This window comes from Plectrocnemia conspersa, unplaced genomic scaffold (assembly GCF_051122295.1).
Source record: "Plectrocnemia conspersa isolate PC_06_02 unplaced genomic scaffold, ASM5112229v1 ptg000005l, whole genome shotgun sequence".
Classification (NCBI taxonomy): Eukaryota; Metazoa; Arthropoda; class Insecta; order Trichoptera; family Polycentropodidae; genus Plectrocnemia; species Plectrocnemia conspersa.
The window spans coordinates 21,596,186-21,622,182 of NW_028277169.1; the positions used below are offsets into that span (position 1 = coordinate 21,596,186).

At 32.9% G+C, this 25,997-nt stretch overlaps 1 protein-coding gene across 11 annotated transcripts in view; it reads right to left on the reverse strand.

Annotated features, from left to right (window-relative positions):
* The window catches only part of ct (homeobox protein, cut), a 154,233-nt gene that overhangs the window by 52,979 nt on the left and 75,257 nt on the right, over nucleotides 1-25,997 (reverse strand). For all 11 annotated transcript variants that reach the window (XM_088185591.1, XM_088185584.1, XM_088185590.1 and 8 more), the window contains one exon: nucleotides 13,542-13,979. In XM_088185591.1, the coding sequence (XP_088041717.1) occupies nucleotides 13,542-13,979 (438 nt within the window). The remainder of the gene's footprint in view (nucleotides 1-13,541; nucleotides 13,980-25,997) is intronic.

The following is a 25,997-nucleotide window of genomic DNA, read 5'->3' on the forward strand; positions in this document are numbered from 1 at the left end:
GCGAAAAATTCAGAAATATTTTTTGAAAATATATTTTTAAAATTATCTATATTTGCAAAAAAAAAAAATGCTAGACATTCTTAGAATACACCGCCTAATTTCGCTTGGCACTAAAAGGGTTAAGTCATTTTTAAGTAGAGTTGACAACTTTGCTATCGATATTTAACATGCAAAATAAAAAAAATGCATTCTTCATGAATTTGGCAAATAATTTGACGAATAAGTAAAATGTGCCATTTGATCGATTCAATCACATTAATACGTATTTTAAAAATTAAACATTAAAATCATAATATAAATACATCTAATTAGGCTACTTTTAAATGCGCCATCGATAATTATTCGAGCATTTTTAAATGTTTTTCTTACATATTTGTAAGAAAATAATTGTAAATAGCGTATTTTTCCTTAATGACGCCCAATGATGTATGTATGTAAATATCGCATTGAAGGCTTTTTTAACCCTTTAGTTGCCAAAATCAAATATATTAGCTTTTACTATTTTATCTGATGACATAATCGAATTCATTTCGAAACAAATCTGTTTCATGTCAAATATTTTTTTGCGAATATTTAATAATATAAATATTTTTTATTATTATGTAATACATTAATACTTAGATAGTATTACTAAAAAGCTAGGTTAAAATATATACATGCAATATGTATATAAAACGCATTTGTCTATGCTATGGTTAAATAGTTCATGTTAGAGCTCAGTTGGAATTTTCTGATTTTTCCAGTCACGATAAGTAAGATTCGTTTTGAGAACGATGCGCAGATCGAAGGCGGTGCTTTAACCCCCACTACAATAAAATCTGATCGAAGACTATCGCGATTGGTTCGGATTCGGACTCATAAAGGCACACGCCAAAAAATAATACGTTGTCCGTCGACAGCGTGAAGTTTCGCAGGCGTCATTCCTCTCGTTTTACAGCCAATTTTCACGAGAGCGTTTAGCGTTAATGGTGCTTCTTGCGCCGGGTTATTAACACTAAAACCCTCCGACCAGACACGTCTGCTTCTTGTTTTGAATCTGTCCACGCAATCGGGGCCGGCCTTTTGAATGGAGCCATCGTGAATAATGGTCACGTCTCGGTCACCGGCGACCTTCCATTGAGCGTTTGCATAACACGGGGAAGACCCAAATAGAGGCAGACATATCGCTATTAAAATACACCGAGAGATGGACCATTTTAGAAGATCCCACTTCTGCGTCAACCAATAAAAATGTATGGACAGGTGTCAGAGCTTCTCGGAGATTGGCTTTCGAGATAACACCAAATTAGCCAGCGTCTTCAAAGACTTTTGTAAAATTGTTTGATCGCCCGCGATAAATATTTTCGTTTGAGACCCGCTACTTTTGTCATGCTCCATGAATTTGATAGATGTAATTGGAAATGTGTACAGTAAACTCGCAAGGTCGATTTGTAAATATATGTATGCGGTTAAGAGTTAACCGCTGCTGCTTTTATTACTCGTTATAAAATATTATTTACACAATACGGAGTTAAACTCGATGGCATTAATCTGTTGACTTAGTACGTGGGAACTGATCTGTCGCCACAGTTCAATCGACATTACGGTTCGTTAGTGCGGATGACACGTGAGACTTTCGAAATTGCTAAAATTAATATTCCCGGCCGTTAATTAATACACAAGGTGTCTCTTTTGGGTCGTAAACCAATGACTAATCCGAACGTCGGGCGCATAAAACATTTTACAGAAGACACTCTCGTCTGCCAAATATTTTTATATCGTTTCTAAATCATCCGCCATACTATACGCGAGCTTATGAAAATAAAGTTTAATGAAAGCATTAAGTCTAAATCGCCTAATTAGACTTCGTATTGGATGATGAATTTGATCCTATAGTTAAATCAAAAGCTCTAAAGCTCACATAAAAGCACTACATATTTACAGTTAAATTTAATAGTATATTCAAATTAAGTAATATACATATAAATTTGACATACAAGTTAATAACCAAAAGAGTATGACAAAAGATTGATTGAAATAGGTTTTTTATTGCATACAGGGTTTTCAGTTTTATTCCAGTCAAAACAATTTAATTTCAAGTGATTTTTTGCGCATTTAACGCAAACAGGAGCAGTGTGTGCAAATAGTGTCATGCAACTGTGTCAATTGACAACTTTCATAATATATTATTTGATCCAAAATTTTATAAAATATTTATTGATTTTTAAACAGGTAGGATATTAGTAAAATAATATAATACTGTAGCATTTGTATATATATTTAATGTATAATATAATGGCAGTTAGTGTCTAGTATTCACGTATCGTGTTTTGCGTGGAAGTGTTAACATACGATTTTTTATAATCTTATGTGAAAATATTTGTCCGTATTAAGCGTGTGTCCGTTAGTTAATCCGCAGCATCTCGTGGAACCGATTATTTCGAAACGATCCTCAATTAAGTTGTCTCGAATATCAGACGTATCAAGTATCACCGTGTGTACTCGATCGTGTAATTTGGCTTTAAATTATCAATTGGCGTGGAGGAAATTATTTCTTGATTACGATACACGGAGAAGTCGTAAAAAAGGTACACATTACTAAATAGCCGGAAAAAAGCAAAAAGACCGACAAATCAGAGTGAAACACGAAGAAGAAGGCCTTCGGCGTAGTACCTTCCGATCATGTTACATTTTAAAATCATCTAGTACTGTACATACATATATGTATGTGCACAAGAAGAAAATTATTTTATATAATAAATAGTAAAAAAATGAAGTACGGTAGAGTACCGATTATACGGACTAATTGGCACCCGGGGTGGTCCGTGCAATACGCGCTCGTTTTTTATATATTTTTTATTCATATAAAACATCGCTAATTTGTAGATCTTTTTAGACATATTAAACGTAATTAGGTTCACGATCTTTTGTATGTTTTTATGCTATGAACAGTTATCTTATAAAACGCACAAAAACGACCTTAATTCCAAGCAACGTATTTCACACTTGTTATTATTGCGGAGCGTTACGGTATCGCAAAAAATAATTTAAACACAATCTGCAACACTTTGATGGTTCGTGTTATTGAAGATAGCAAGTGTAAACATTCTATTTTTTAAATATATTGCATAAACTGAGAAATTTCCTGTTTATAATATTTAAAATATGTTTTAAGCAGTACAGCAAATCGGATCTCATAATTTTTATTGAATTGGCGGTTGAATTGGTGTGATTTTCGAGCGGATTTCGCGAGTGGTATCCTTTTGACATTGCCAGTTAAAGTTTTTAATTGTGTTCGCCAATGTTCGGAAGGGTTGTCAATCCAAAAATGACGAGCGGGAACCGCCGCCCGCCGATAATCAAATTTCGTATCACGCGACCCCCGTAGGATATCGTGTACACAGAAACCAATCACGTGTCAAAAAAGTTTCCGAACGACCGAAAACGAAAAAAAATAACATACACACAAATAAATATACAACATGTAAAGAACTAAAATTGTCGTGGCGTGATCGACACGAATTAAGAAGCCGAGTTATGTCGTACTCTCTCATCTGGAACTGTAATTGATCCGGTCTTGTGTATATGTGTGTGTACTATTAGGGAATACTTCATCGCAATCGTTAAAAATATATACTATTTACGATTATCATCACGCCATAATCCAATACCTCTTATAGATTGACGGCGACCCGGGGGTTAATAATTGTGTGACTTGTAATATTCAAATTCCTAGACGAGGGATAAAATTATTAGTCGTTTATTCGATATTGGATAACCGAACTTATCTGATGATCGTGACGTGAGTGTGCCGGCTCTAGATGGACATGGCGTGTTTTGATAAGGTCGATTTTTTCAGATAAAAAAACAGTAATTGATCCGATTAATCGTTTTAGGAATACATTATATTTTTGGTAATTTAAAAAATACAATATTATATATTATAATAAAAAAAAATATTTAATTAAAAATATATCTTTATATTCACATTCTAAAGATATAGCAGTATGAATAAACCTTTTCATACATTTTATTGCCTTTTTTAAACGAAGAACGTAAAACCAGACGTGACTAATTAAGAAAAACCAGACACACTCCGCCCTATTTATTATTAATTATTCCCTCGTCCTGTGAGGGCTTTTGTGCATTCATTGAAATTTATGCGGTTGTAAAATAATAGTATAAACAACCAAGGAGTTATTGTGTAAATTGGTCATAACTGCATTTTAATAACCGACCATTATTGGGTCCCCCGCGTTACATACAAATACATATGTGACTCTACAGTTTGTCTCAATTTTTTGACTAGTTTGGATTAGTTTTGAGATGCGTTATAGCGTTTGGAGCAACAGGTGCGGGGGTTTATACTTTGAGGTCATTCTGCGGCGGCTTTCCTCGGTAAATTGGCAACAACGACCGTTTTGTTGGAAGTTTGACAGTAAATAAACCGCATAAATCAATTGTCGCGAGATGCTCGCGCCACTCTTCACGCTGTGTGCGTGGAGAATGAAATTATGGTTCAATCAGACGCAAATAATGTGGCTGGGAAATTTGTCCACACTGTGCGAGCTAAGCACGGCCGACCAAAAACGATTAAAACATTGATTTTCAGACACTACGCTCGCGACATGAGAGAAGCATTCATCTATCTTATGATTCACACATAGTATGTTAAATAAATTCCCTCATAATCAAAAGCGTTCCATTATGAGAAATACATAAGTTCGAATATATTTTTTTTATTAAATCTTTCGTTGTAACCTGACAAGTTGCATAATGCGTTACAACGGGGTAAATCTGTATAACTGAGTAAGTCAATAAGATATAATGAATACATATAAGTAACTATTAGCCACCAGACTGAAAGTCTGGGAATCGGTGACATCTATAATAATAATTATAAATTATTATACGTAATACAATTTTTAAGCTCACTGCAGCTAGGACTGCTTTTTTTTATAATAGCGCATTTTTTATAAATAGAAATTTGAGTGCCGCTGCCGGGGCTCGAGCCCGCAACCTCAGAGTTACTAGTCTGAGACGTTACGGACTACGCTATTCCTATTTATTATATGAACCACAGTGTCTAAGAAATAAAAAGTAATGAATAATAAAAATAAAAATCGAGCTAGTTAGTACATAGTGACATCTATTGACTGTAGGCTGTAATGATAGTTTATAATTAATAAAATATATGTCACTGATTAACAAACTTAAATTTTATGTCGCACTAATTATTTAGTAATTTTTTAAAATTTATTTTAATACATATAATATTTTTCTAGAGCTGTACGAACTAGCTCGATTTTTAATAATCATCACAAAATTCATCCGTAAGGTTAAGAAAATCTAGGAAAACCGATTGACCAGAATTATAAGTATATAATAAACAAAAGATATTTTATCATTATTTCTTAAAACAAGAATCTTTTACATTACTTGGCAAAATATTGTTTTTATACATTTGTATTGCACGAAAAACTTTTGAAAATTAAGTGTATTTTGGAAAATCTTTACAATACTACTGTAATTTTTTTAAAAAAAGTAAAAAAATCAGGGACGTCATTTAGGGGGCAGATGGGAGTGTTTGCCCTAAAATGTCTATGAAATTCAATTTGACAGTTGCGATACGTCCATTTGCTGTTCTAACCCAAACCTAACCTAATGAAGATTCTAAAACTGATTATAGTTTGACCAAAATACAAACTAAGCCAACTCTCACAATGATAGTCAAAAGAAGAGTTTAGACAAACGTCGCATCTCAAATATTGCTCCATTAGTCTGCACTTGAATAGTATAATATGTTGTAAAAATATTATGCTTACCGTTGTTACTATAAACTTTTAACATGAGAGGGATGATTTAAGTGTATTCAAACCGAATTTTGGTCAATAAGAGGGTGCAAAAACAATTATCTCGTAAGTCAAAAATTCACGTTAAAAGCAATAAAATCGAGCATTCCCATTGCAACATTGACACTACTCTCAGAAAAAAATTCACACACAACTATTTTTTGGGATGAACGAGGAGTAATTCTGAAGAATATTATTATCAGTACGATAAATGCAGATCTCTTAAATTAAATTTAATCTAAGCGATGTGGAGTTCTAGGTTCAAGTGTTTTGGTAATGCATGTCTGTCACTCGTGAAAGTCTACGACAACTATCTGCAGAAAAGACTTTGCTCATTATTTTTTTAGAATGAACAAGAATGTTTGCACCTGAAATTTAATTTAAAGGACGTGGAATTCTAGGTACAATGTTTTAGTGATGCATGATGCATGATGTGGACTATAAAGTTCCGACTCTTCCCTGAGTAACAGCAAAAGTCACAGATCAACATACTACGATTCAGTCCCAAAGTATGTAATACACATGTATAATTTTCACAGCAAAATCTGCGTAAATATTATGTTATTTTGGAGCACTAAATACTCAGGAGAATGCCGTTATTAAAAGAGACGATAGGAGAAAAGTGGTTCATGTCAGATGAAAATATGCAGCAGGTGGTGCAATGGGCTAATTTACTTTTTCTTAAGGTAGCATTTTCAGCGCTTGAAAGTTGTTATCTTTGCGTAATTTCGGTTCAATAAATTAATAAATAAAAAATATGTATGCTTCTTATTTGATTCACTTCGTGTGAGCCATTTCATATAAAAGTATAAGTCGCGTAAAAAAATCAAAGCATCGATTAATTTGTTTAGTGTGGACATACGTTTTCGTCCGATTCGCTCGACGCATAATGACGCACCGAGAACGCGCCGACCGACGGTATGCACACACCGCGCCGCTAAAACCCTTAACGAACGGATAACTCAAGATCAGAAGAAATATTAGACACGGCCATCTTATAAATTTCAATTTTAATCTGCCGAGTGCGGCGATAGGCCGCGACTTCCCAAATAGCATCAAACGATGTTCGAATTTATAACGGCGCACCGGCACCATGTCAACGGACATAAGGGACGTTTTCGCTCTCTCGGACGCATCGCATACTTGCACTCGTTGCGCTTTTATTATGCTCGCAAAAGCGCGACGACTTCGACCGAATATATAGTAAGGACACTATTTATAAATGTGTATTGAATGAATGCTTTTAATAAGCGTTATTAAGAGGGAGCGCGTTTTAAGACGCATGAAGAAATTAAATATAGATTAAAACATTTTATAGGTTCCAGATTAGTCAAAAACTGATATTTTCCGTTAGATCGCTTTAAAAGGTGTGACCCACCGCTTGCATTGTTTCTGAACTGAGAATTCCAAGAAGCTAGTAATTTTCTTTGCCCTTTCTGATTGGTCGGTTAGTTGAATGACGGATTGTAAGTCTGATAATTTTGTGTTCTCACGACACCCGTTTTCAATCTGGACGCTCAATTCTCGAAAACTTCTTATCCAAGAATTTTAAGAAAAAATCTATTCTCAGCTCGCTTCAATCACATTTTCATAGCTGTATAGATAAACATATTTCAATCAAACAAAGTAAGAGTATTAGGTAGTGGATAACATCGCGTTGATGTTATCCATACTGGTTTTGAAAAAAATAAGATTAGATATATATTTGATAAATATATTTTATACGATAAACTAATTAGTTAAATCTTAATATTTTTTAAGTTTAACAAAATTAAATTCACTGTGATTACGCGATAATTAGATAATTAATTTCATGTGAAATACAATAAAATCAAAAGTATATTCCACGAATGAGATACTTATTTTAACACGCAAATGAATTTGTATCAGGATGAGAATAATAAATTCTCGGTATTGTGTAGTCATCTATTTTTTCACTATATTTATGTGAATAATTTGACAGTACAAATTGCTCTATACGTTGTTGTATTTTTTCCGCGACTCGTTCAATTAATCTCAATCGAGTTTTTCCAATTGCGGTCTCTCAGTAATCTCAACGTTTCGATTTACCCCATACTATACACAATAGCTAACGTCGAACGGAAAAAAACCAATAATAATATACACGACCGCAACCAACAAAGTTTCCACGGTTGAAAGTAATAACAGTATAAGAGAGGCGGCGAAAAAAAAGTCAAGAATTTTTTTCATCAATTTTCGTGCAAAAGAAAATGCGCCCGGGCGTTATTTATTTGTGCACAAGAAAAAGCGAAACAACCAATAAAACTTTTCCTTTCAATCCTCTTATGATATCCGTTCGCAAAAACGGCGCTCATCCCCTCAGACTCGTTTTGCGAAATAAAATAAAAATACAAATAAAATACACACCACGCAGACACGTCAAAGTTTGAAACGCGCAGGACTTAATTGAAGATAATTAAAAGCTCAGACGATAAATTTTAACGAATGGCAAAATTATTCATGTAAACAGTGAGCCGATATACGAGAATAAGATTGGCGTGTAAAATAAATTAAATTAATATTTGGCACGTATATGTAAAAAAATAGGAATAATTGGCATCATATTTTTTAAGGTTTCATAACATTGTTTCTTGTTATATCAATTTATTTGAAATCCTTTAAGTCAAATTGTGTTAAACTCAAATTTAATTAATACAATAGATTTTGCTTTATTAAATATATAAAATAATTAAAATTCAATAATTAAAACTTGGGGGATGAATCTCAGATACTACCCCTTGCGTTTCGAAAGCCCGCGGGTATTATGCACGTAAAATAATCGGATAAAATCCCCTTTTCAATCGTCGCCGCTTCTACAGGTGTATTGTTTACTCGAAAGATTCAATATAAAATTTAAAATCTGAGGTTTATTGACACGACGGACTTAAAAAAAGTATACCGGGGTCGAAGTAGAACAAACTTGAGGGGCGATTTTCGCGCCCGATAATTAAGCCCATCTTTCGATTCGCGGGGGTGGTTGGGTATTATAAGAACCTAATCATATTTTTATGTTCATATAATGCCAATTCTCACCGGCGCGTTATTGACGCATTTGTGAAATTACAAAAGGCGCAATATTCGAGTCGTTCTGCCGCTTTTTTATGGGCCATTTTATTCGCCAACACCACCCATCTTCATGGCTCACTACACCCCCAGCGAGCGTTAGAGGGTTGAAATATGCGTACGAGTATAGAAATGCGCCGAAAACGAGCCTATATTGAAAATTTTAAAGGTGCATTGAGAAAGGAAGTACTGGCTCAACTTTTGAAATGTAAATAAGAAATTTCCCTCGGATGCGATAGGGTAGGGGGGCGAGCGTATTAAAACAATAAGGTATTAAAATTCAATATTTTTTTCTCACTCGGGGAGTGCGGTTATTATGGCGGCCTTTTTATTATCGTGTATTTTTCGCGTTAATCCGAACAACGAAGGGTAAGACTGTTGGAGGTGTGACGGGCCACGAGGTGTCTTTATTCAAACGCGAACAATAGACTCGGCGGCGGTGGAATAGCAGAGGGGGTGGCGTATTGGGGGTGGGAATTTATTATTTTTATCATTATTACCGCGAACAATGACGTTTCTGTTCGCGCCTCCCGGGAAACTCCGAATCCAGGATTATCTGGTAAGAAAATATAAGTTTGTGAGACGGAAGGCCCCGAAGGGGGACGAGAGGGTTCCTATCTATCGAATTATATGCATACAAATGGACGTTTGAGAATACAAAAATACCATTTAGGTTAATTTAGTCAAACTTGATTTAAATAATAATACAATATAAGATTTTTGGATAATAGTGTGTTCAATATTTAAAAAAAAGTCAGATTGGTCATATAATACATATCTTACTAAAAAATCGATGCCAGATTTTATTGCTTCTAAAAATAGGCTAAAAAATGCTGCTGTGGCTTACAAAATTAAACCAATTTTATAGTTTTAAAATATATTTTTAGACATAATTTTATACAATTTATAATTAGTTGATAATGCACTAGATCATCCGCCATGTGATTATAATAAATTAATATAAATAATATCTCTTCCTTCAACAGCAAATGGATGAAGGTGTAATACATACATTAATAAAATATTAATATAATTAAAAATTGCAATAAAAATACGTTAGGTCATATTTTTGTTAAAAATCTAATATACATATTATTGACCGATAATTTTGCATTTTACTTAGAACTGAATGGACGTCATATTATAAATGTCAGTAAATTCTTACTCTAAATAGTTAATAAAAATTCAATAATTAACTTGTTTTGAAGCAAAAAACTATTTTTATATTATTTTATTTCGATGTAAGTTTAGCTTCTGAACATTTTTTATGAGGCACACATTTTTGTAGGATTTTATCCGACGAAGTTATATTATAAGTTTTTAAATTTGCCATTTTGAAAAAAATTGACATATTATGAATGTTCAAGTTTTAAAATTTTCCACTGTTTTGCAAAAAGGTGACATATTTCATTTTTTTTGGCAAATATGATAGGGGTACTTAATTCTATATTATAACAAAATTTAATTCTTTGTCATAAGAACAAAGGAATTAAAAAAGTTTTATAAAAGTTTGTATGGAGGGCTGATCGACTTAATACTAAACTTGTTTTGAAACAAAAAACTATTTTTATGACATATTTTTTTAGCAAGTATCATATTATAAAGGTTATTAATAGTTCTAAATCTTCAAAACAAAGGAATTAACAGAATTTTTACAATATATAAGTATAATGCTTAGAGTTAATTGCAATTTAAATGATTAATTTAATTACAATATTCCTCGTCGCTTAACGACGACAATAGGCGGTACGTAATGTAGACAGTTTGTCTGTTGAAAAACACAATTGAATAAGCAAAAAACAGATCATAAACTACTAGAACATGTTATGTTTACGGTGTATTGTAAAATTAATTTAATTTTTTTCTTTATTTAAATTTTAAATTTGCAACTTTTTCATATTTAAAAAAAATATTATTATATTAATATTAAATAAATATTACACATGGCAGCGATTGCAAGATTCTGGTAGATTTCTAAGTTTGAAATAAATATTTTTTTCTAGATTTTTATTTTTGAAGTTACGAAATTTTAATTTAAAAAGAAGATAGTGGATCGGGTGGGTATAATAAACTTTGCCTAGATATTTACATAATAAGTTTTTCAGAAAAATATGGAAAAAATCTAATCATAAATATATGTAATATACGTAACAAAGATTCAATATGTCGTATTTTTGGCAAAAATATTTAATGGCCGATAATTTTTTATTTTACTTAAAACTGAATGTCAAAATTTGTATAATATAATATATACGTATAATGTAATTTAAATGATTAATTTAATTATAATATTCTTCGTCGTTGAACGACGGCAATAGGCGACACGATATCGTTTGTGGAATAACACAATTGACTAAGCAAAAAACAGATCAAGAGATGAACTGCTAAAAAAAACACATTTCTATATGCGTGTATTACTGTAAATTGCATATTTATATGTTTTTGATACTAATTTTATGTTGTAGTAGCACTGAATAAATATGCATGAATGTCCAGGTGTTTGCGCCAGAAATCGCGGACGAATTCAATGAAGCGTTCATTGTATAAGTTGGCCATTAAAAGCCTTATAAAAGTATGAGACCGTCGAGGGTGGAAAGCTAGGGGTGGGTTCGTTCGGGGGTGGGTGTACCGCCAAGGAGTAGTAAACACAATACTTATTCCTTATCAAACCCCGTAAATAGTTGTCCGGGGTATTTGTGAGCACGAGTTATGTGGCGAGTGTCTGCCCGCCGACCAAGTTCTTTGCTTTAAGCAAATCGGATTATTGTTATATATTTATTGCGCTGATAAAGTAATAAATGAGAGTAATATTTTTTTATGCGTATTAAGTTTTATATAGTGTATGAACATAATATTTTTTTGAAAAAACTTTCATGATCTCTGTACGTAAGTGTCCGATATAAAATAATCGATAAGCGACTTGTGTACAGGTGTAGTGGTATTTACAAGGAACAAGCAAAGCGGAAAGGTGCACGGTGTGCAAAGGCGGCATCGTCTCTACCTGTGTGTTTGTAGTACAGAGCAAAAGTACAGGGGGGTCAGAAACACTGAGTCATCCGGCGCTTCGGGAAATTCTTTGTCGTTGTTTTGTATGAATAACGATGGGCCACTTTGAGTTATGGCTACTGCTTCGTTACCAAGCGGCACAAAGCAGATAGATTGCAGACGCGATAAAGATAGAATTACTGATTTGCAATTGCGCATACATTGTATATTTATGTGTGAGTGTATATTATATATATTGTGCTAAGAAAACAGGGGAGTGTTGAAAATATTATTTTATGAAATGATCTGTGATAGCTTTGTGCCAAATTATGCGAATGAGCTTTCGACATTCATAGATGACTGATACAAAAATACAACGGAGCTTCTGGGTGTTATTTTTTCGATCGACTATTTTATTTTCTTGGAATTGTTTTTTATTATTGTTACTATTTTAGACGATGGTCATTATTATGTGTTTTGAGTAATAGGCTATTTATGTTTGAGATAAAAAACATCGGCATTAAGTAAACAAAGTTTCGGCCATTAATTGATGATTTTCAATTTTTTCGATAAACTCAAATACCCACATCTCGGACATTACTCAATACCCACGGTCTGTCGATGAATCCACTGATTGCCCTGACTCATTCGTCTGCAGCGAATAATTAATCACACTTGGCTCCTTAATCATTCATCATCAATTGTTGATGATGATGATCTCATCACATTTCCACTCCATGCATACACACATGTGAAGTATCGCTCTTGATACGCCTCGCTAATCCTCGTCTATTACTTATTATATTTTCATGTACCGAAGGGTTGGGAATTGTTTCGCGATCATATCGCCAAACTTTGTCAAGAATTCGAAAGTGTTCTATCGCCGATGGCATGCGACAAAAGAGCGCGTTATTTATAATACACAGTTATATAGTCATAAAGATCTGTTTAGTATGACAAATGTTGGTGAGATTTCAGCGTGCAGATTAGCCGCTTATCTGGTAGGTAATATGCGAGCACGAGAAAACGAATTGTTTGTTTTGTCTCGGTCGCGTGCCCGCCACCGACCCTTTTCTCTTTCGCCACCCTTAAGACTATTTTCGAACAACCCCTAATTGCGGCCGCGTACAAGTCTCCGGCTCGCGGCGCTTTAACATTCCAATCGGCCCGATTGTTAATCATATCAGGACGCAAATTGAATAGCAATTAGTGGTTAGCATAGGGTGGACTTTGGGTAGGTATGTATGTGAAAATGAGCGTTGAGATACTCAAATTGTATTTAAATTCAAAATATCACCTAGCGTATATTTTACTAGGAAACGAAGATTGCGGTCAAGTGTCCGCCTTGACCTCGGATCGATCTATGTGAAAATTCGGTTGGGAATTATTGAAACAATGATGCACCGGATAGTCCAATTCAGAGTCAATTTAATGTACCATACCGCTTTTTTCTCTCTCCACCGTCTCCATAGTTATTGAATAAACTGTCAATTTTAATCAAAGGTTCGTCCCTTTTTAATTGATTTATTGGTCATGGTGTAGCCGGGCCCTATTTAAACGTTACCATGGCCTATCGATAATTCAATCAATGGACTCATATTTCAATTGGGATTGATGGGGACGCTTAGAATCTATCCTTACCTCTTTCTCCTTGGCGGCCAGCTCCATTTCCAAATTGGTCCCGGTGTTGGTCGAGTTATTGGTCGATGTGATGTTGTTGTTGTTGCAGTTGTTTCTCTGCGTCGATAGTTCCATTTTAGGCGCACTCGAATTGTCTATGAGGTGTTCTAAATCGTCCACGGAGGGACACTTCCTGGATAGGTTATCCTGATTCGATTCAGTTTGGTTCGACTCCGTCATGTGATTCTCCTTTGAGATGGGCGACGGAGTCAGGGGGTTGTGATTGGCGTCTTTGGCCAAAGACAGGGGTAAAGGCATTGACATCGACAACGGCAAGGGGGTGTCTGGTGGACTGCCGTTGGGTGTCGTCGGTTTGCTGGTCGGGTACGACGCGGGCAGCGGGTTCACTGCCAGTTGCTCCTTCAGGTTCGTGACTTCTTTTTCAGCCAAAGTTGCTCTCTGAAACAATAAACGATAAAATATTTAGTTAATGCACTTGAGCGTAACAAACTGCGTATAAGCACATAAAACCATTATTTATTATATTTAAAAAAAAATCATGGCAACCGAAGGGTTAAAAATCCATATGAAATTATTTGATGATGGATTCGAAATAATATAGCGTGTTAAAATAACGTGTTTCAGAAGCATTTTCCGTATTACTTAAGAAACAATGTGAGTGCATGGCTACTTTTAAGTGCGCCACCCCTCATTTTTCATCTCTTTTTGTTTGTCGTATCGACTGTTTGGATCATTTTTTCGTGAGAAATAGCCATTAACCGGTGGTCACATGCGTGGCAATCGAGAGACTCGTCAGAATCTAATCAGAAGAAACGAGCGTGCTTCCTCGGAGCAACACTCGCGTGAGTCTCGGTCAGGTAGCCTCGAAGGTGAGAGAGTTGCATCATCCGACTTCCTCTCTAATCTGCTCAATGGAGCGTTCGATGAATGGAGGTGTCCGATCAATGAAATCGAACCAATCAAACCGGTGCGGACGTTGCGTAGACGTGTGTTCAAGGCTTCCTTCTGATCGATCCTCAAACTGGTCCATGAGTCATAAATGTATAATTTTTTCGACCGATAAATCACACAATGTTGTGTGTGCGATATGCAAATGTTGGCGAATGTTTATGAAGGAATCACGCTATGCGGGTTTATTAAGTTATAAAACGCCGATTATATCTGCAACTCCGAAACGTGTTCCAGATACGCTTTGACACGACTGACTCGAAATTAATTAAAAACTATAAACTGATTAATAAAATCTTTGAGTTGCAGCGGAAGTAAATATATATATGAATATCATTGAAAAAATGCTTAAAATTTGACATCGCTATGTGTGTCGTCGTTCATTTTAAAATGTTAATCTCATGTCGTTTTTCGGCACGTGTCACCACGTGTCGTGAGAGCCGTGGGAAAAGCTCGGCTATTGTCATAGTTGGCCACCGGTGGGCGAAAGACAAAGGCTTCTCGCTTAGAAGTATTATTAAAATGCTAATCGTGAAAATTAATAGCCATTAAAGTTATTCGGACGACGGCATTAATCGCTGGTAAAGCTCAGAAACTGTATTTTGATAAAAAAAAATACATACATATGCATATGCATACATAGGAAAAAAAATAGTATAAATTGACATTTATGATATAATATTGTATCATCTGAGGCAAATTCAATTTCACATCCTATTTTTAATAAAAAATAGCATTAAATATAATTTTAGCACATTTAAAACAAGCATAGAAATATATTGATGCCCTGAACTAAAAAACTATATTTTTATATCTCCGTAATTGCTATCAGCAAAAATTGTGCTAGTTAATATTTTAGAGATCATTATTTAACATAGCATTAAATAATAGTCACTAAATTCTTAAGGGCATTAAATATATTTTAATTATTACTGATCGATTTTTTTATCTAAATAAATTATTTTGTATGATAAATAACACTTTTAATGCCAGAAGGCTGTAAAATCGGCTTGCACTTGTTTCAATACATTCTAGTCACACTTTATGATAGAATCTATTATAAATTGTGAAACGCTCGGTAACGAGCGTTTCCACTGCGACGGCGCCGACACGATTTTATTGCTTTTGACGTGAATTTTTGACTTCTGAGAAGTGATAATTGTTTTTGCGCCCTTCTATTGACCAAAATTCAATTTGAATACACTTGACCAATACTCTCATAACAATAAATTTTAAAGTAATTAAATCTCTCATATAAATTTTGTTTAATTTTTTATGCGCTTCGTGGCATAGGAAAAGCTGCTTTAAATTTAATTTAAATGATATTTGAATATAATTTTCTCTAGTAAAATGCGATACAAAAAATGAGTTCCAGCACCATTTTTATTAAAAAAACCCTTGGTTTTAACCCTATGGTTGCAGAACCTTTACCATCATAATATATTAGACAATGCTATTTTATGTTATTTCTTATAACATCAGATTCGACAATTCTTCGCAAATTTGACAACCAAATGATTAAAAATAAAAAAAAAGTTTACAGGAATTATAATAAAATAATTATTAACTTGAAATAATTATGTATTGGGACCACTTAGGGGTACAATTAGATGCGCCACGTGTGGGTAAAATAATTTACTATCAAAAACAACATTTCATATATAAAATAAACCGGAAATGCGTTCAACATTATTGTTTATTTTAATAATCAATCTAAAAATTTATCAAGAATAGAACCAGATATTCACGTGATGCCTTAATTAGCAAACGCTAATTAAAACAGATAATCTATTGTGTATAATACGCAAAAAAATGTATATGATAAGAGAAGCTTTCCAATGTGCTATTACAACAAAAAAATATAATATAAACAATATTGTTTTTAATACATATTACAAACAAAGCGCAAAATCTAACCGCAGACTGTTGATAAAATCGAAATGAAAAATAAACACAATTATTCCATGCGCAAATTTTGAGCGCCGCTGGACGATTGCCGAATAATCGCCACGTAATATCGTTAACGTATTGCGTTTTTTTTTTATATATATTTTTAATTACAAAGCGATACAATGGTCGCTGGGTCAAAAAACGTGTACATGTTCGGAGGCACACACATCCGTTCGGTTCCGGTTCATAAAGTGTTCAACGCCAGTGGTTCTCAGCCGGAGACATCAACGCGATTGGCGATATTGCGACTAATTAGTGGCGTAACACGCTTTTGTGAGCCGAGGCGAGGTGCAAAGTCATCAGGTGTGGTCAATGGCCAGGAAATTAAATTCGATTCTGCGAGAGAAGGAACAAAATTATGTCAAATCTTGGAAGGTCTGATCGTTTAAATGTTAAATGAAGAACTAATGTTTATGAATGAATTAACTTCTTCCACAGCAGTGAAAGAGAAAATGTTCTCTATAGAATTATTTAGCACGCAGATTTGCGAAACTGCGTGTAATAATGTGTGGGGCAATGTTGTGTTTTTATTTTGTGCTCGAATCGAAGTGTTTTCGATAAAATCTGTCGGTTCGATTGTGTATGTCCTGTCTGTGAATGAGCCTCTGCAGTGTGCGTGCTGTGTGTTTGAGCTTTAATTACTTTTGTTCAGTATACGTTACATTACAACGCCAGATGCTAGCGATTGATAAGTGAATAAAAAATGCCAACAGGAGGAAACAGTTGTGCCAACTTAGACGGAACGGCTTTTTTTTGATAAAATTTGGCGATTGAATTGATTAAGCATTCAATGAAAATCAAGATTGGATAGGCATGGAAATTCAATAGGGTATAGGATTTAAATACTTAGATATGTAAAAAAAATATTAAAATTGAAGTAATGGCGAATAAGACATTAGAAATAAAAAGATAAAGGTTTCTGCAATGATTCAATAAACATGATTAACCCTCTAGGTTTTATTGTGAAAAGAAATGGGTTAAATCCTTCATTGAACAGTTACTTATAAAGGCATAATAAATAAATATATCTTGGCTACTAATAAATGGACAACCATCATATATTTTAATTATGTATGAGAAGCTGTATAATTTTTTTATTGTTGTATTTTTTGAAAACAGTTTGTTATTATTAATTATTATTGTATAAGATATGTAATAAATTTATCGAATCTGTTTCGCTATCGACAATGTTTTTTAATAGCAAATACAGTGGGTGTTATTGTTTATGTTTTAAGAATGTAACGGATTGAATCCTTCTTTCATAAAAGTAAAAAAAAATGTTTAATATACATATATAGTGTATAGATATTGTTTTTATTGAGGCATCGTTGAGCAACATTTTGCAATCAAAATTTGTGCTACAGCAATCGTCTAAATGTTGAAATAAATCCATGATTTTTGTCACGTGCGTGAATATATCACTATCGTACAAATTACAAAATATATACTAATCAAGTACGACCTATTTGCTGAATGTATATACGTACATACATATTTTTATCAATTTGCATTTCCGCTACTCATTAATTGGCAGAGACCGACGTTTGCCAAATATTAAAATTAAAAAATCAACAAACACACTCACATAATTACGTATTACATGTACAGAGAGAACATTATTAATTGATACGGCGCGAACCGCTCCTAACAGTAAAAACAATAATCGCCGCCATTAATCAAATCCAATAAAAGTGTATTAATTACCGCTTAATGCGGGCTTATCCGTCCGTTCAATCGGTCGGGTTCATCGTACGTGCATCATCATTTTCGGTAAGTAAATATGGGTTTGGAAAATTTTCGACGGCAAGTGGAGCGCGGACAATGAGACTGAAAAAGTCTCACGACTCAGCTCGGACGCCCGGTACACGCAACAAGTGCGACAGAGACGGACTCAGCCGAGCGAAAACATATATTAACAATTAAAATTTACGCTTTTTAATTATTTTATTTGATTTTTTCCGTACATACGCTTTTTGATAAGCGACATTGTTCGACGAACAATGGGCACATCTCTCGATTTTATTATATTATTATTATATCGCACATACATCGTTATGGTTCTAGGCGCGCATTCACACAAACACACAGTTTTATTTTTATTCGCGCTTTGATATATTTAGAATTATATTAATGTATTGTAGACACATTTGTGCGCCCGCGCAATTTGGACAAACGCGAATTGTGATTTTTCAAAAGAAATATATTAATGAACGTGGGAATGTCTACGACTCGGATTTTCAATGGTACGTTACGAGAACGTCATCCAGAAGAGAGCTAGCTAGCTATTCGCGAACGAATTATAGCGCAGAAATAGACACGAAATAAAAATACATATAACAATAATAAATAAGCGTGTCACAAATCTATAATCATTCTCTATGACACTCGAGTTAAATCCGAGAGACGAAAAGCGTGATAAATTTAGTTAATAGTCGCAGAACGCGCATTAAGTGGCGCATTTAAAAGTAGCCCTGGATTAGTTCATATAAAACAAATACGTGTGTTCATGCAAATGCTTTCAAATACATTTTTATTATTTTTTCCTATTCACTATAATACATAAATATTACATACATACATGAAAAAGTTTTTAAAAGTAGCAAATATTTTTTTTATTAACAATGTATTTTGGTGCAATTTTAGCGAATTATATATTAAAAATATGGAATTTAAAAATAGCCCAAAAATATTTATTTATGATATATTTTAATGCAATTATGGAAGCAAGCGAAATTTTAAAAATTCTCTAAAAACTATAACTTTAAATTGCCAACGTTCGCCAAAATTAAGTACATATTTTTTCTGTATAGAGAAGCTAATACAAATCCACATTAGTTATATTATATTTTAAATCCCGTAGAAACTAAACATATTTTAAAGAATATTTTTTTAGAATTTGATGATTTTTATACATATTTTGATAAGTGTTTTACAATTTAAATCGTTAAAATCAATTTCGTACTTCGTTCTAAAGCGCGCCCAAAACCGGTGATTTCCCTTTCAAATTTGCTTACATGTGACAGTTCTGCGCCCATTTCTGTGCAATTTAATAAACAGTGAAATATGTTATAATCGCTGCGTTTTTCTTACAAAGTGTCAATTGAAGATGATTCAAAGTGATGTAGCATTGGAATTATAGACAATATAATCAAAACTATAAATTATGAGTGTGCCAGTAAGTGTTTAGCTATATGAATAATATATCACGGTTATTCTAACAAAATTACCATTGACTTTCCAGGATCTAATATTAAAAGACAAACAGCGGTAATTGGGCAATGAAAGGTATACATACCAAAGTTGATTAAACATATTACAATGCTAGTAATAATGAAAAATTTCGTATAAGTGTAAACAAAAAGTTACACTTTACCCACTATATAGTATCGTTTACAGTTAATTTTCAGAAGCAATGATACATCTAATAACATTTACGTATGTCAAACAATTAATATATGATTATTGCGACAATTTTGAAGAAGATGAAGAGATGCCAATCTACGTGCTTAATCCTCTACAGTATATTCTGTCAATTTTGTTCTTCGGTTGTCGTTTGAATTTAATTTATGGATTATATTAGTAGTAATAATGTATTGAATGCTTACTCTTGATAAGGTTTTATTGCGTTTAATTATTTTTCAGAAGCAATGATGGAACAATTTAATGACTTATATGGTACAACGTAGAATTGGTATATATAAATAAACAAAGAGTGAATCTTCTCATGTTGAAGTCACTGTCAGCAAGTATTATCTTTTTATAAAGAGCATACTACATAAGTTTGATGTAAATGAATATCTTGAATTTGGCTATTTCGAAAGAGGAATGATGGCACAGAACAAAAATTGAATAAAAACCGTGACGTATACATATTTTGCCACATCGGAATTAAAAATAACCCACTCTTAGATATTTTGGTCACCGATTATTTCAGGTATGCAATCACATGTTTTTAATGATTGTAAAATGTCGTTTATTAGATAACATCCAAGAAACTACACATTTATAAGCTGCCCGTTGGCTGATTTATATAGCGTTCCCACTGCGACAGCGCCGATTTTATCGACATTAACTTTCAATCCTCATACATACTATGGATATATTACACGTTCACGTTTAAGACATACCTGGTTTATTTGCAATTCTTAAAATCTAGCAATGATAATGCTTATGTAATATGAAATGAAAAACTCACTTTTCGACCTCGGAGCCCGGCGACGGGAATTCAAAATTTAAAGATTTCATTACGAAGCTTGTTTTATGATTGTTTTCTAATTTAATCAATTTATTTTTCTTATCCTAAAGAAATTAAGTATATATTTAATTTTCATAGTTATAACACACCTAGTTAATTTACAATCCGATTATTTATAAAAGTAAAAAACTCACTTTTCGGCCTCAGAGCCCGTCGCCGGGATTTCAAAATTTGAAGAATTCATAACGAATATTGTCTTATGGTTGTTTATCTAGTTAAATCAATGTATTCTTCTAATCCTTAACACATTATGTATATATTTAATTTTCATAGTTATAACACACCTAGTTAATTTGCAATCCGTTTCTTTATATTCAGTCAAATGACGAATTAATGAAAATTATTGTCGCGTAACAAAATATTATTATTAAATAATAATTATTTAAAACTGTTGTCATGGTACTGTCGGCCATTTTGTTTAATATTTGAATGCTTATTTTTCATTGGTCGAAACAACAGAACGCATTACCGGTGCCTCGGAAAGCAATGAAGCAAATTCAATTTTTATTTCTATTATTATTTTTTGTTAAAATTAAATATATTTCTTTTGTTTACGTGTATTATTATACATCGTTCATACAAAGCGATACGATTTACAGAGTAGAGAATTGAACAGAGAATGTTACAGTTCAAAAGTTATTTTAATACAATTTTCATACATTACATAAAAATAAAATATGGCGTATTTAAAAGTATCCGAAAAATAAAATATTATATTTTTCTACAAAACATTTTAACTTATTATTTTAATGTAAATATTTTTAATTACTGTGAGTATTGATGCAGTTTTTTAAATTATATAAAATATAAAAGAGTGGCGCTTTTAAAATAATTTATAGTTTTTAATTTTAATAAACTTTATTTAAAAGCAGGCATAAAATTAAATAAATATAAATAATGCCACTTTTAAATTAAAGAGTTATACAATAAAATTAGCTATTTTTAATAAACTAAAATTGCCACATTTGGGTATATTATAGGGCTATTTTTAAATGAGTCATGAGTGATTTTAATACACGTATGTACACAATAAAAAATATTTAAAAAAAATGAAAATGACAAGTTGAACTTTTAAAAGCAGTCAATTTAAGTCAAATATGATCAAACTTATCTGTCTAAACATATACTGTTAAAGAAAGCATTTTGAAAATTAACTTTTAAGATAATTCAATATAAATATGACAATTGGCGCATTTAAAAGTAGCCCAATTTTAACTACAACCTTGTATATTTTTGAATCTACATAAATAAATTAAAATATATTTTTACGTATTTGTGTTTTGTTTTGAGTTTGTGTATAAACAGGGTTACTTTTAATTTCGCCACAGTCGTGTTTCTTTAATATATTTTACCATGAAAATTTGCAATAAATTGTGCTAAAAAATGACCCAACTGACAATTGACTATAAATAAACATGATATTTAAGCGTTAGTATATAGATTTTTCAGTAGGTTACCGTCACGGCGCGAAAACGACGCCTTAACCTCGCTCACGGCATTTTCACGGCGATAAATTTCCACAGCGAACGAAAATAATTTTATTTTTCAATTTTATATTCGTATAATTGATGCGTATTTTGAACGGTCTCGTCCGTCGTCGTGCTACCCATAAATAAAAATTAATATAGCATTTTCGATACATCAAAAATAAATTATGATGCACCGTCACAGCATCGGGAAAACACACACGCGCGCGCGCATTCACGAGAGTTGGAAGAAAAACGTCGGATACACTGCGTTAATTACCCGTAAAGAAATAGATTGGCACAGATCATGAATTAGATGTTGGAGTTTTCATCTAGAAAATAAATAAGAGCCCCCTTCAGAGATGGACACGCACAAATATGCCCACATAAATATAGATCGGGGCACATAAATTATTGCTTCAAATTATTTTCGAGAGCCGACATCATCACGAAATGTCGAAATGGTCACAAGCGATGCCGATTATATGTTTTTCTTTTTTCGACTTCTTATTATATAAATACGGAGTGTAACATAAAAAATGTTCACTGAATACATCACGCATTAGTATCAATATTTAATCAGTCTATCTTGACTTCATCTTCACTACAGGATCAAGTCGATGTCTTTAGTTCTTCGTATATATGTATATATATATATATTTTTTGGAAAAGATTTGATATTTTAAACGGCTGTTGCACTCATTATAATACCATCTTCATACATTATAGGAAATAGCTTGAATTGAACTTTTTTCAGTGCTTTCGAATTCAACTCTGTTTTGGTGCTTTATGGAGCCGTGTTCAAACTCGATCCAAACAAATCTTTAACTAAATTAATTTTCGATAATTTTGATTGGCGTGCCCCCGTCGCAGCAAAATTCGATAATTAAATATCGGGCTATAAAATAATTCTATCAAAAGCAAAGCGTTTGATTCCGAGTCCCCTTTAGGTTTTGCGACGAAAGAGCCCGCACACACGTACACAGTCGCAACTCATTCTCGAAAACGTTTGATCGGATTAAAACTAAAGCTATAATTGTTTAAGTGAATTAAAAGTGTACGGGGAAAGAGGGACATACATATATACATACACACATGAGCAGAGTATATGTGTATGTCCCTCGCTCTCGCTCGCTTCTTCCTCGGCCGAATTAAGAGAGACGCACGCCGTCTGTGGAAAACTGCAGGAAACGGAAAAGGGATACTTCTATCTCTTTTCGACTTTATATAATAGCCATATATGCGTCTCGTTCACTCCAGCAGTGATTCGATAAACGAGCGATGCCACAGAAGACCTATGGGCACAATGGAAGATATGTACATACGTATACTTTTGTTCCGTTTAGTGAACTAATTGAGTTTTGTTAGATTATGATAGGAAAATCGAGGATTTAATGCTTTATTATAACACCGCAAGAATGTTAAAACATTGTATTATTGATGTAGAAATATATTATAAAAATATCACTGACATGATTGCGATATATATGAACTGATAATAAAAATCACGATAGTATGTTTCGATTTAATGTGATTGTGTTCAATAGCAAATGCTCTGTCTGCGTCTTCCAATTAAACAAATGTTCATTTTATGACTGTGTTGCCATAACGTTGCGGTCACGACATAACGGGCCGAAGTATAGGAAAACGACTTCAGAATTCGCAGACAGACGCGAAATCACATGTAGGGTTAATTAAAGGGACGTTAACCCTTAATAGTAACAACATGTATCAATGCGACCATTGTAAGAAATGTTTAAAATATAATTAAGGTCGTTCCGAGTGTCTCTGGTGAGTGAATTATTGTTCGAAACAATAATCAATATTTATTTATTAAAAACAACTGCGCTACCCCTGTCGACAATGTGATGGTAATAATTATACGAGATTGAATTTCGGAACTTTAGTTCGTCTCAATTCTAATTTACTAATGAATTCTGCGTACGTAGAGATGGCGCCCTCTCACGGCACAGGTGGATCATCGCCACTCGATTCTAATTGGCTCAGAAACTTTGATTATTTTACGTATTATTTGAATTGAATCGCCTGCGGAGATATTATATGATAGCAGGTACTATATAATATAATTAAACACACTACGACGATCGAGAAAGTTTTCCATAATAGCAATCATATTATGATATTACCTCGTTAATTAATTCTTGCGATGATTTCGATGTTATTAGGTTTGTTTGACTCGTTTGACATTAGAACATCCATTATAGTGGAAATCGAACTCTTTACCCACGCACGTCTCACGACCACTCAACCACTCCTCTGCGCCTATCAAAGCTCGAATGATCAAAGGGAACGCATTAATGTGTTTATCGGTTCGATCTTTTTTTATGTTTTTGAAATAGTCGAACAAAAATTTCAACAATCCATCTATCACTCCCAATAGTTTAAAAATGAAATTATATTGGCAGCTTAATCAGTCTCAATATTACGTTTATGCTACTCAATAACGATATAGCACGTGTCGGTCTGTCGATATATCATTATATGTGATGCGGATGATTTAGTTTATTCAATTTTAAAATTATATATACACACGTCGCTTAAAATTGGTATATATCGTACGGATTTACTGCGAGATACTCAGAATACGAAGCAAACATGGGAGATGGATTTATACGGGCCTTGTTTCGTTAGCGGGCTTTGTCTGGGAATTGTCTCTCTTATTTACCGGGTAGAAGAGGGTGTGGTGGTGGTTCCCGGATGCTGCTGCTGCTACTACAATATACCCACTAGTCTCCTTCTCCTCCGGGATTGATCCGACGAAACATGCCGAATTAAAACATTCAATAATTCGCGTGTACCTATCTACCCTGGCAAAAGCACAACGGCAGACAGACAGACACCCGCCGGCGGTCTAAGGACTTAATCGGTGAATAATGAACGCGAGCTATCGGATTTCATAAACGCGGCCAACTTTTGAACAAGCTTTTCAGTAAGCTCGATTTGTGGTTTTTGCTCATTGTGTCAAAATGTTTTTGGGACTCTGTGGAGCGTATGCGTTGTAAACGTACCACAACTGAACCGATAATTCGACTAAGTTGATATATTGTATATTTTATAAAGTCTAAGATCTATGCACAAGAACATATTTTATTATAAACTATAACAGCAAATTTTATATTTTTGCTACTCATTTAATATAAAAATAAAAGTTTAATTTACATAATATTCGTTTATGTGGACAATAAAAAGCAACTGTGGTATAAATGTGTTGTAATAACTCTTTCAAAAAATATATCCAGGATATCTTTAAAATTTGGCGAATTTTGTAAGAACAGATTTCTGGGGGAAAACATTGAGCAGTCTAATAAAATCTATTAAATAATTCAGAAATAATTATACTAGAAAGTCCATTTTTGCTATAAACTATTTGATGGAAAAGATATGAATTGTAATCTTAGATCAGAATATGGAAGAAAAATAAAAGCGATTGAATAATTTATAAATAATTATATACGAAAGTCCAGTTTTATTATAGATTATTTTTATATATATATATTATATATATATATATATATATATATATATATATATATATATATATATATATATATATATATATATATATATATATATATATATATATATATATATATATATATAAAAATAATAAAAATAAAAAAGTCCATTTTTGTTATAAATTATTTTATGGAAAAGATATGAATTTTAATATTAAAAATTTGTTAATTTTGGAGAAGAAAATGTTAAGGAAATTAATATAAAATAAAAGCATCTAAATAATTCAGAAATAATTAAACTTTCTAAAGTTTTGCTTAAAAATAATTTATGGAAAAGATAAGAATCTACAAAATTGGTCAA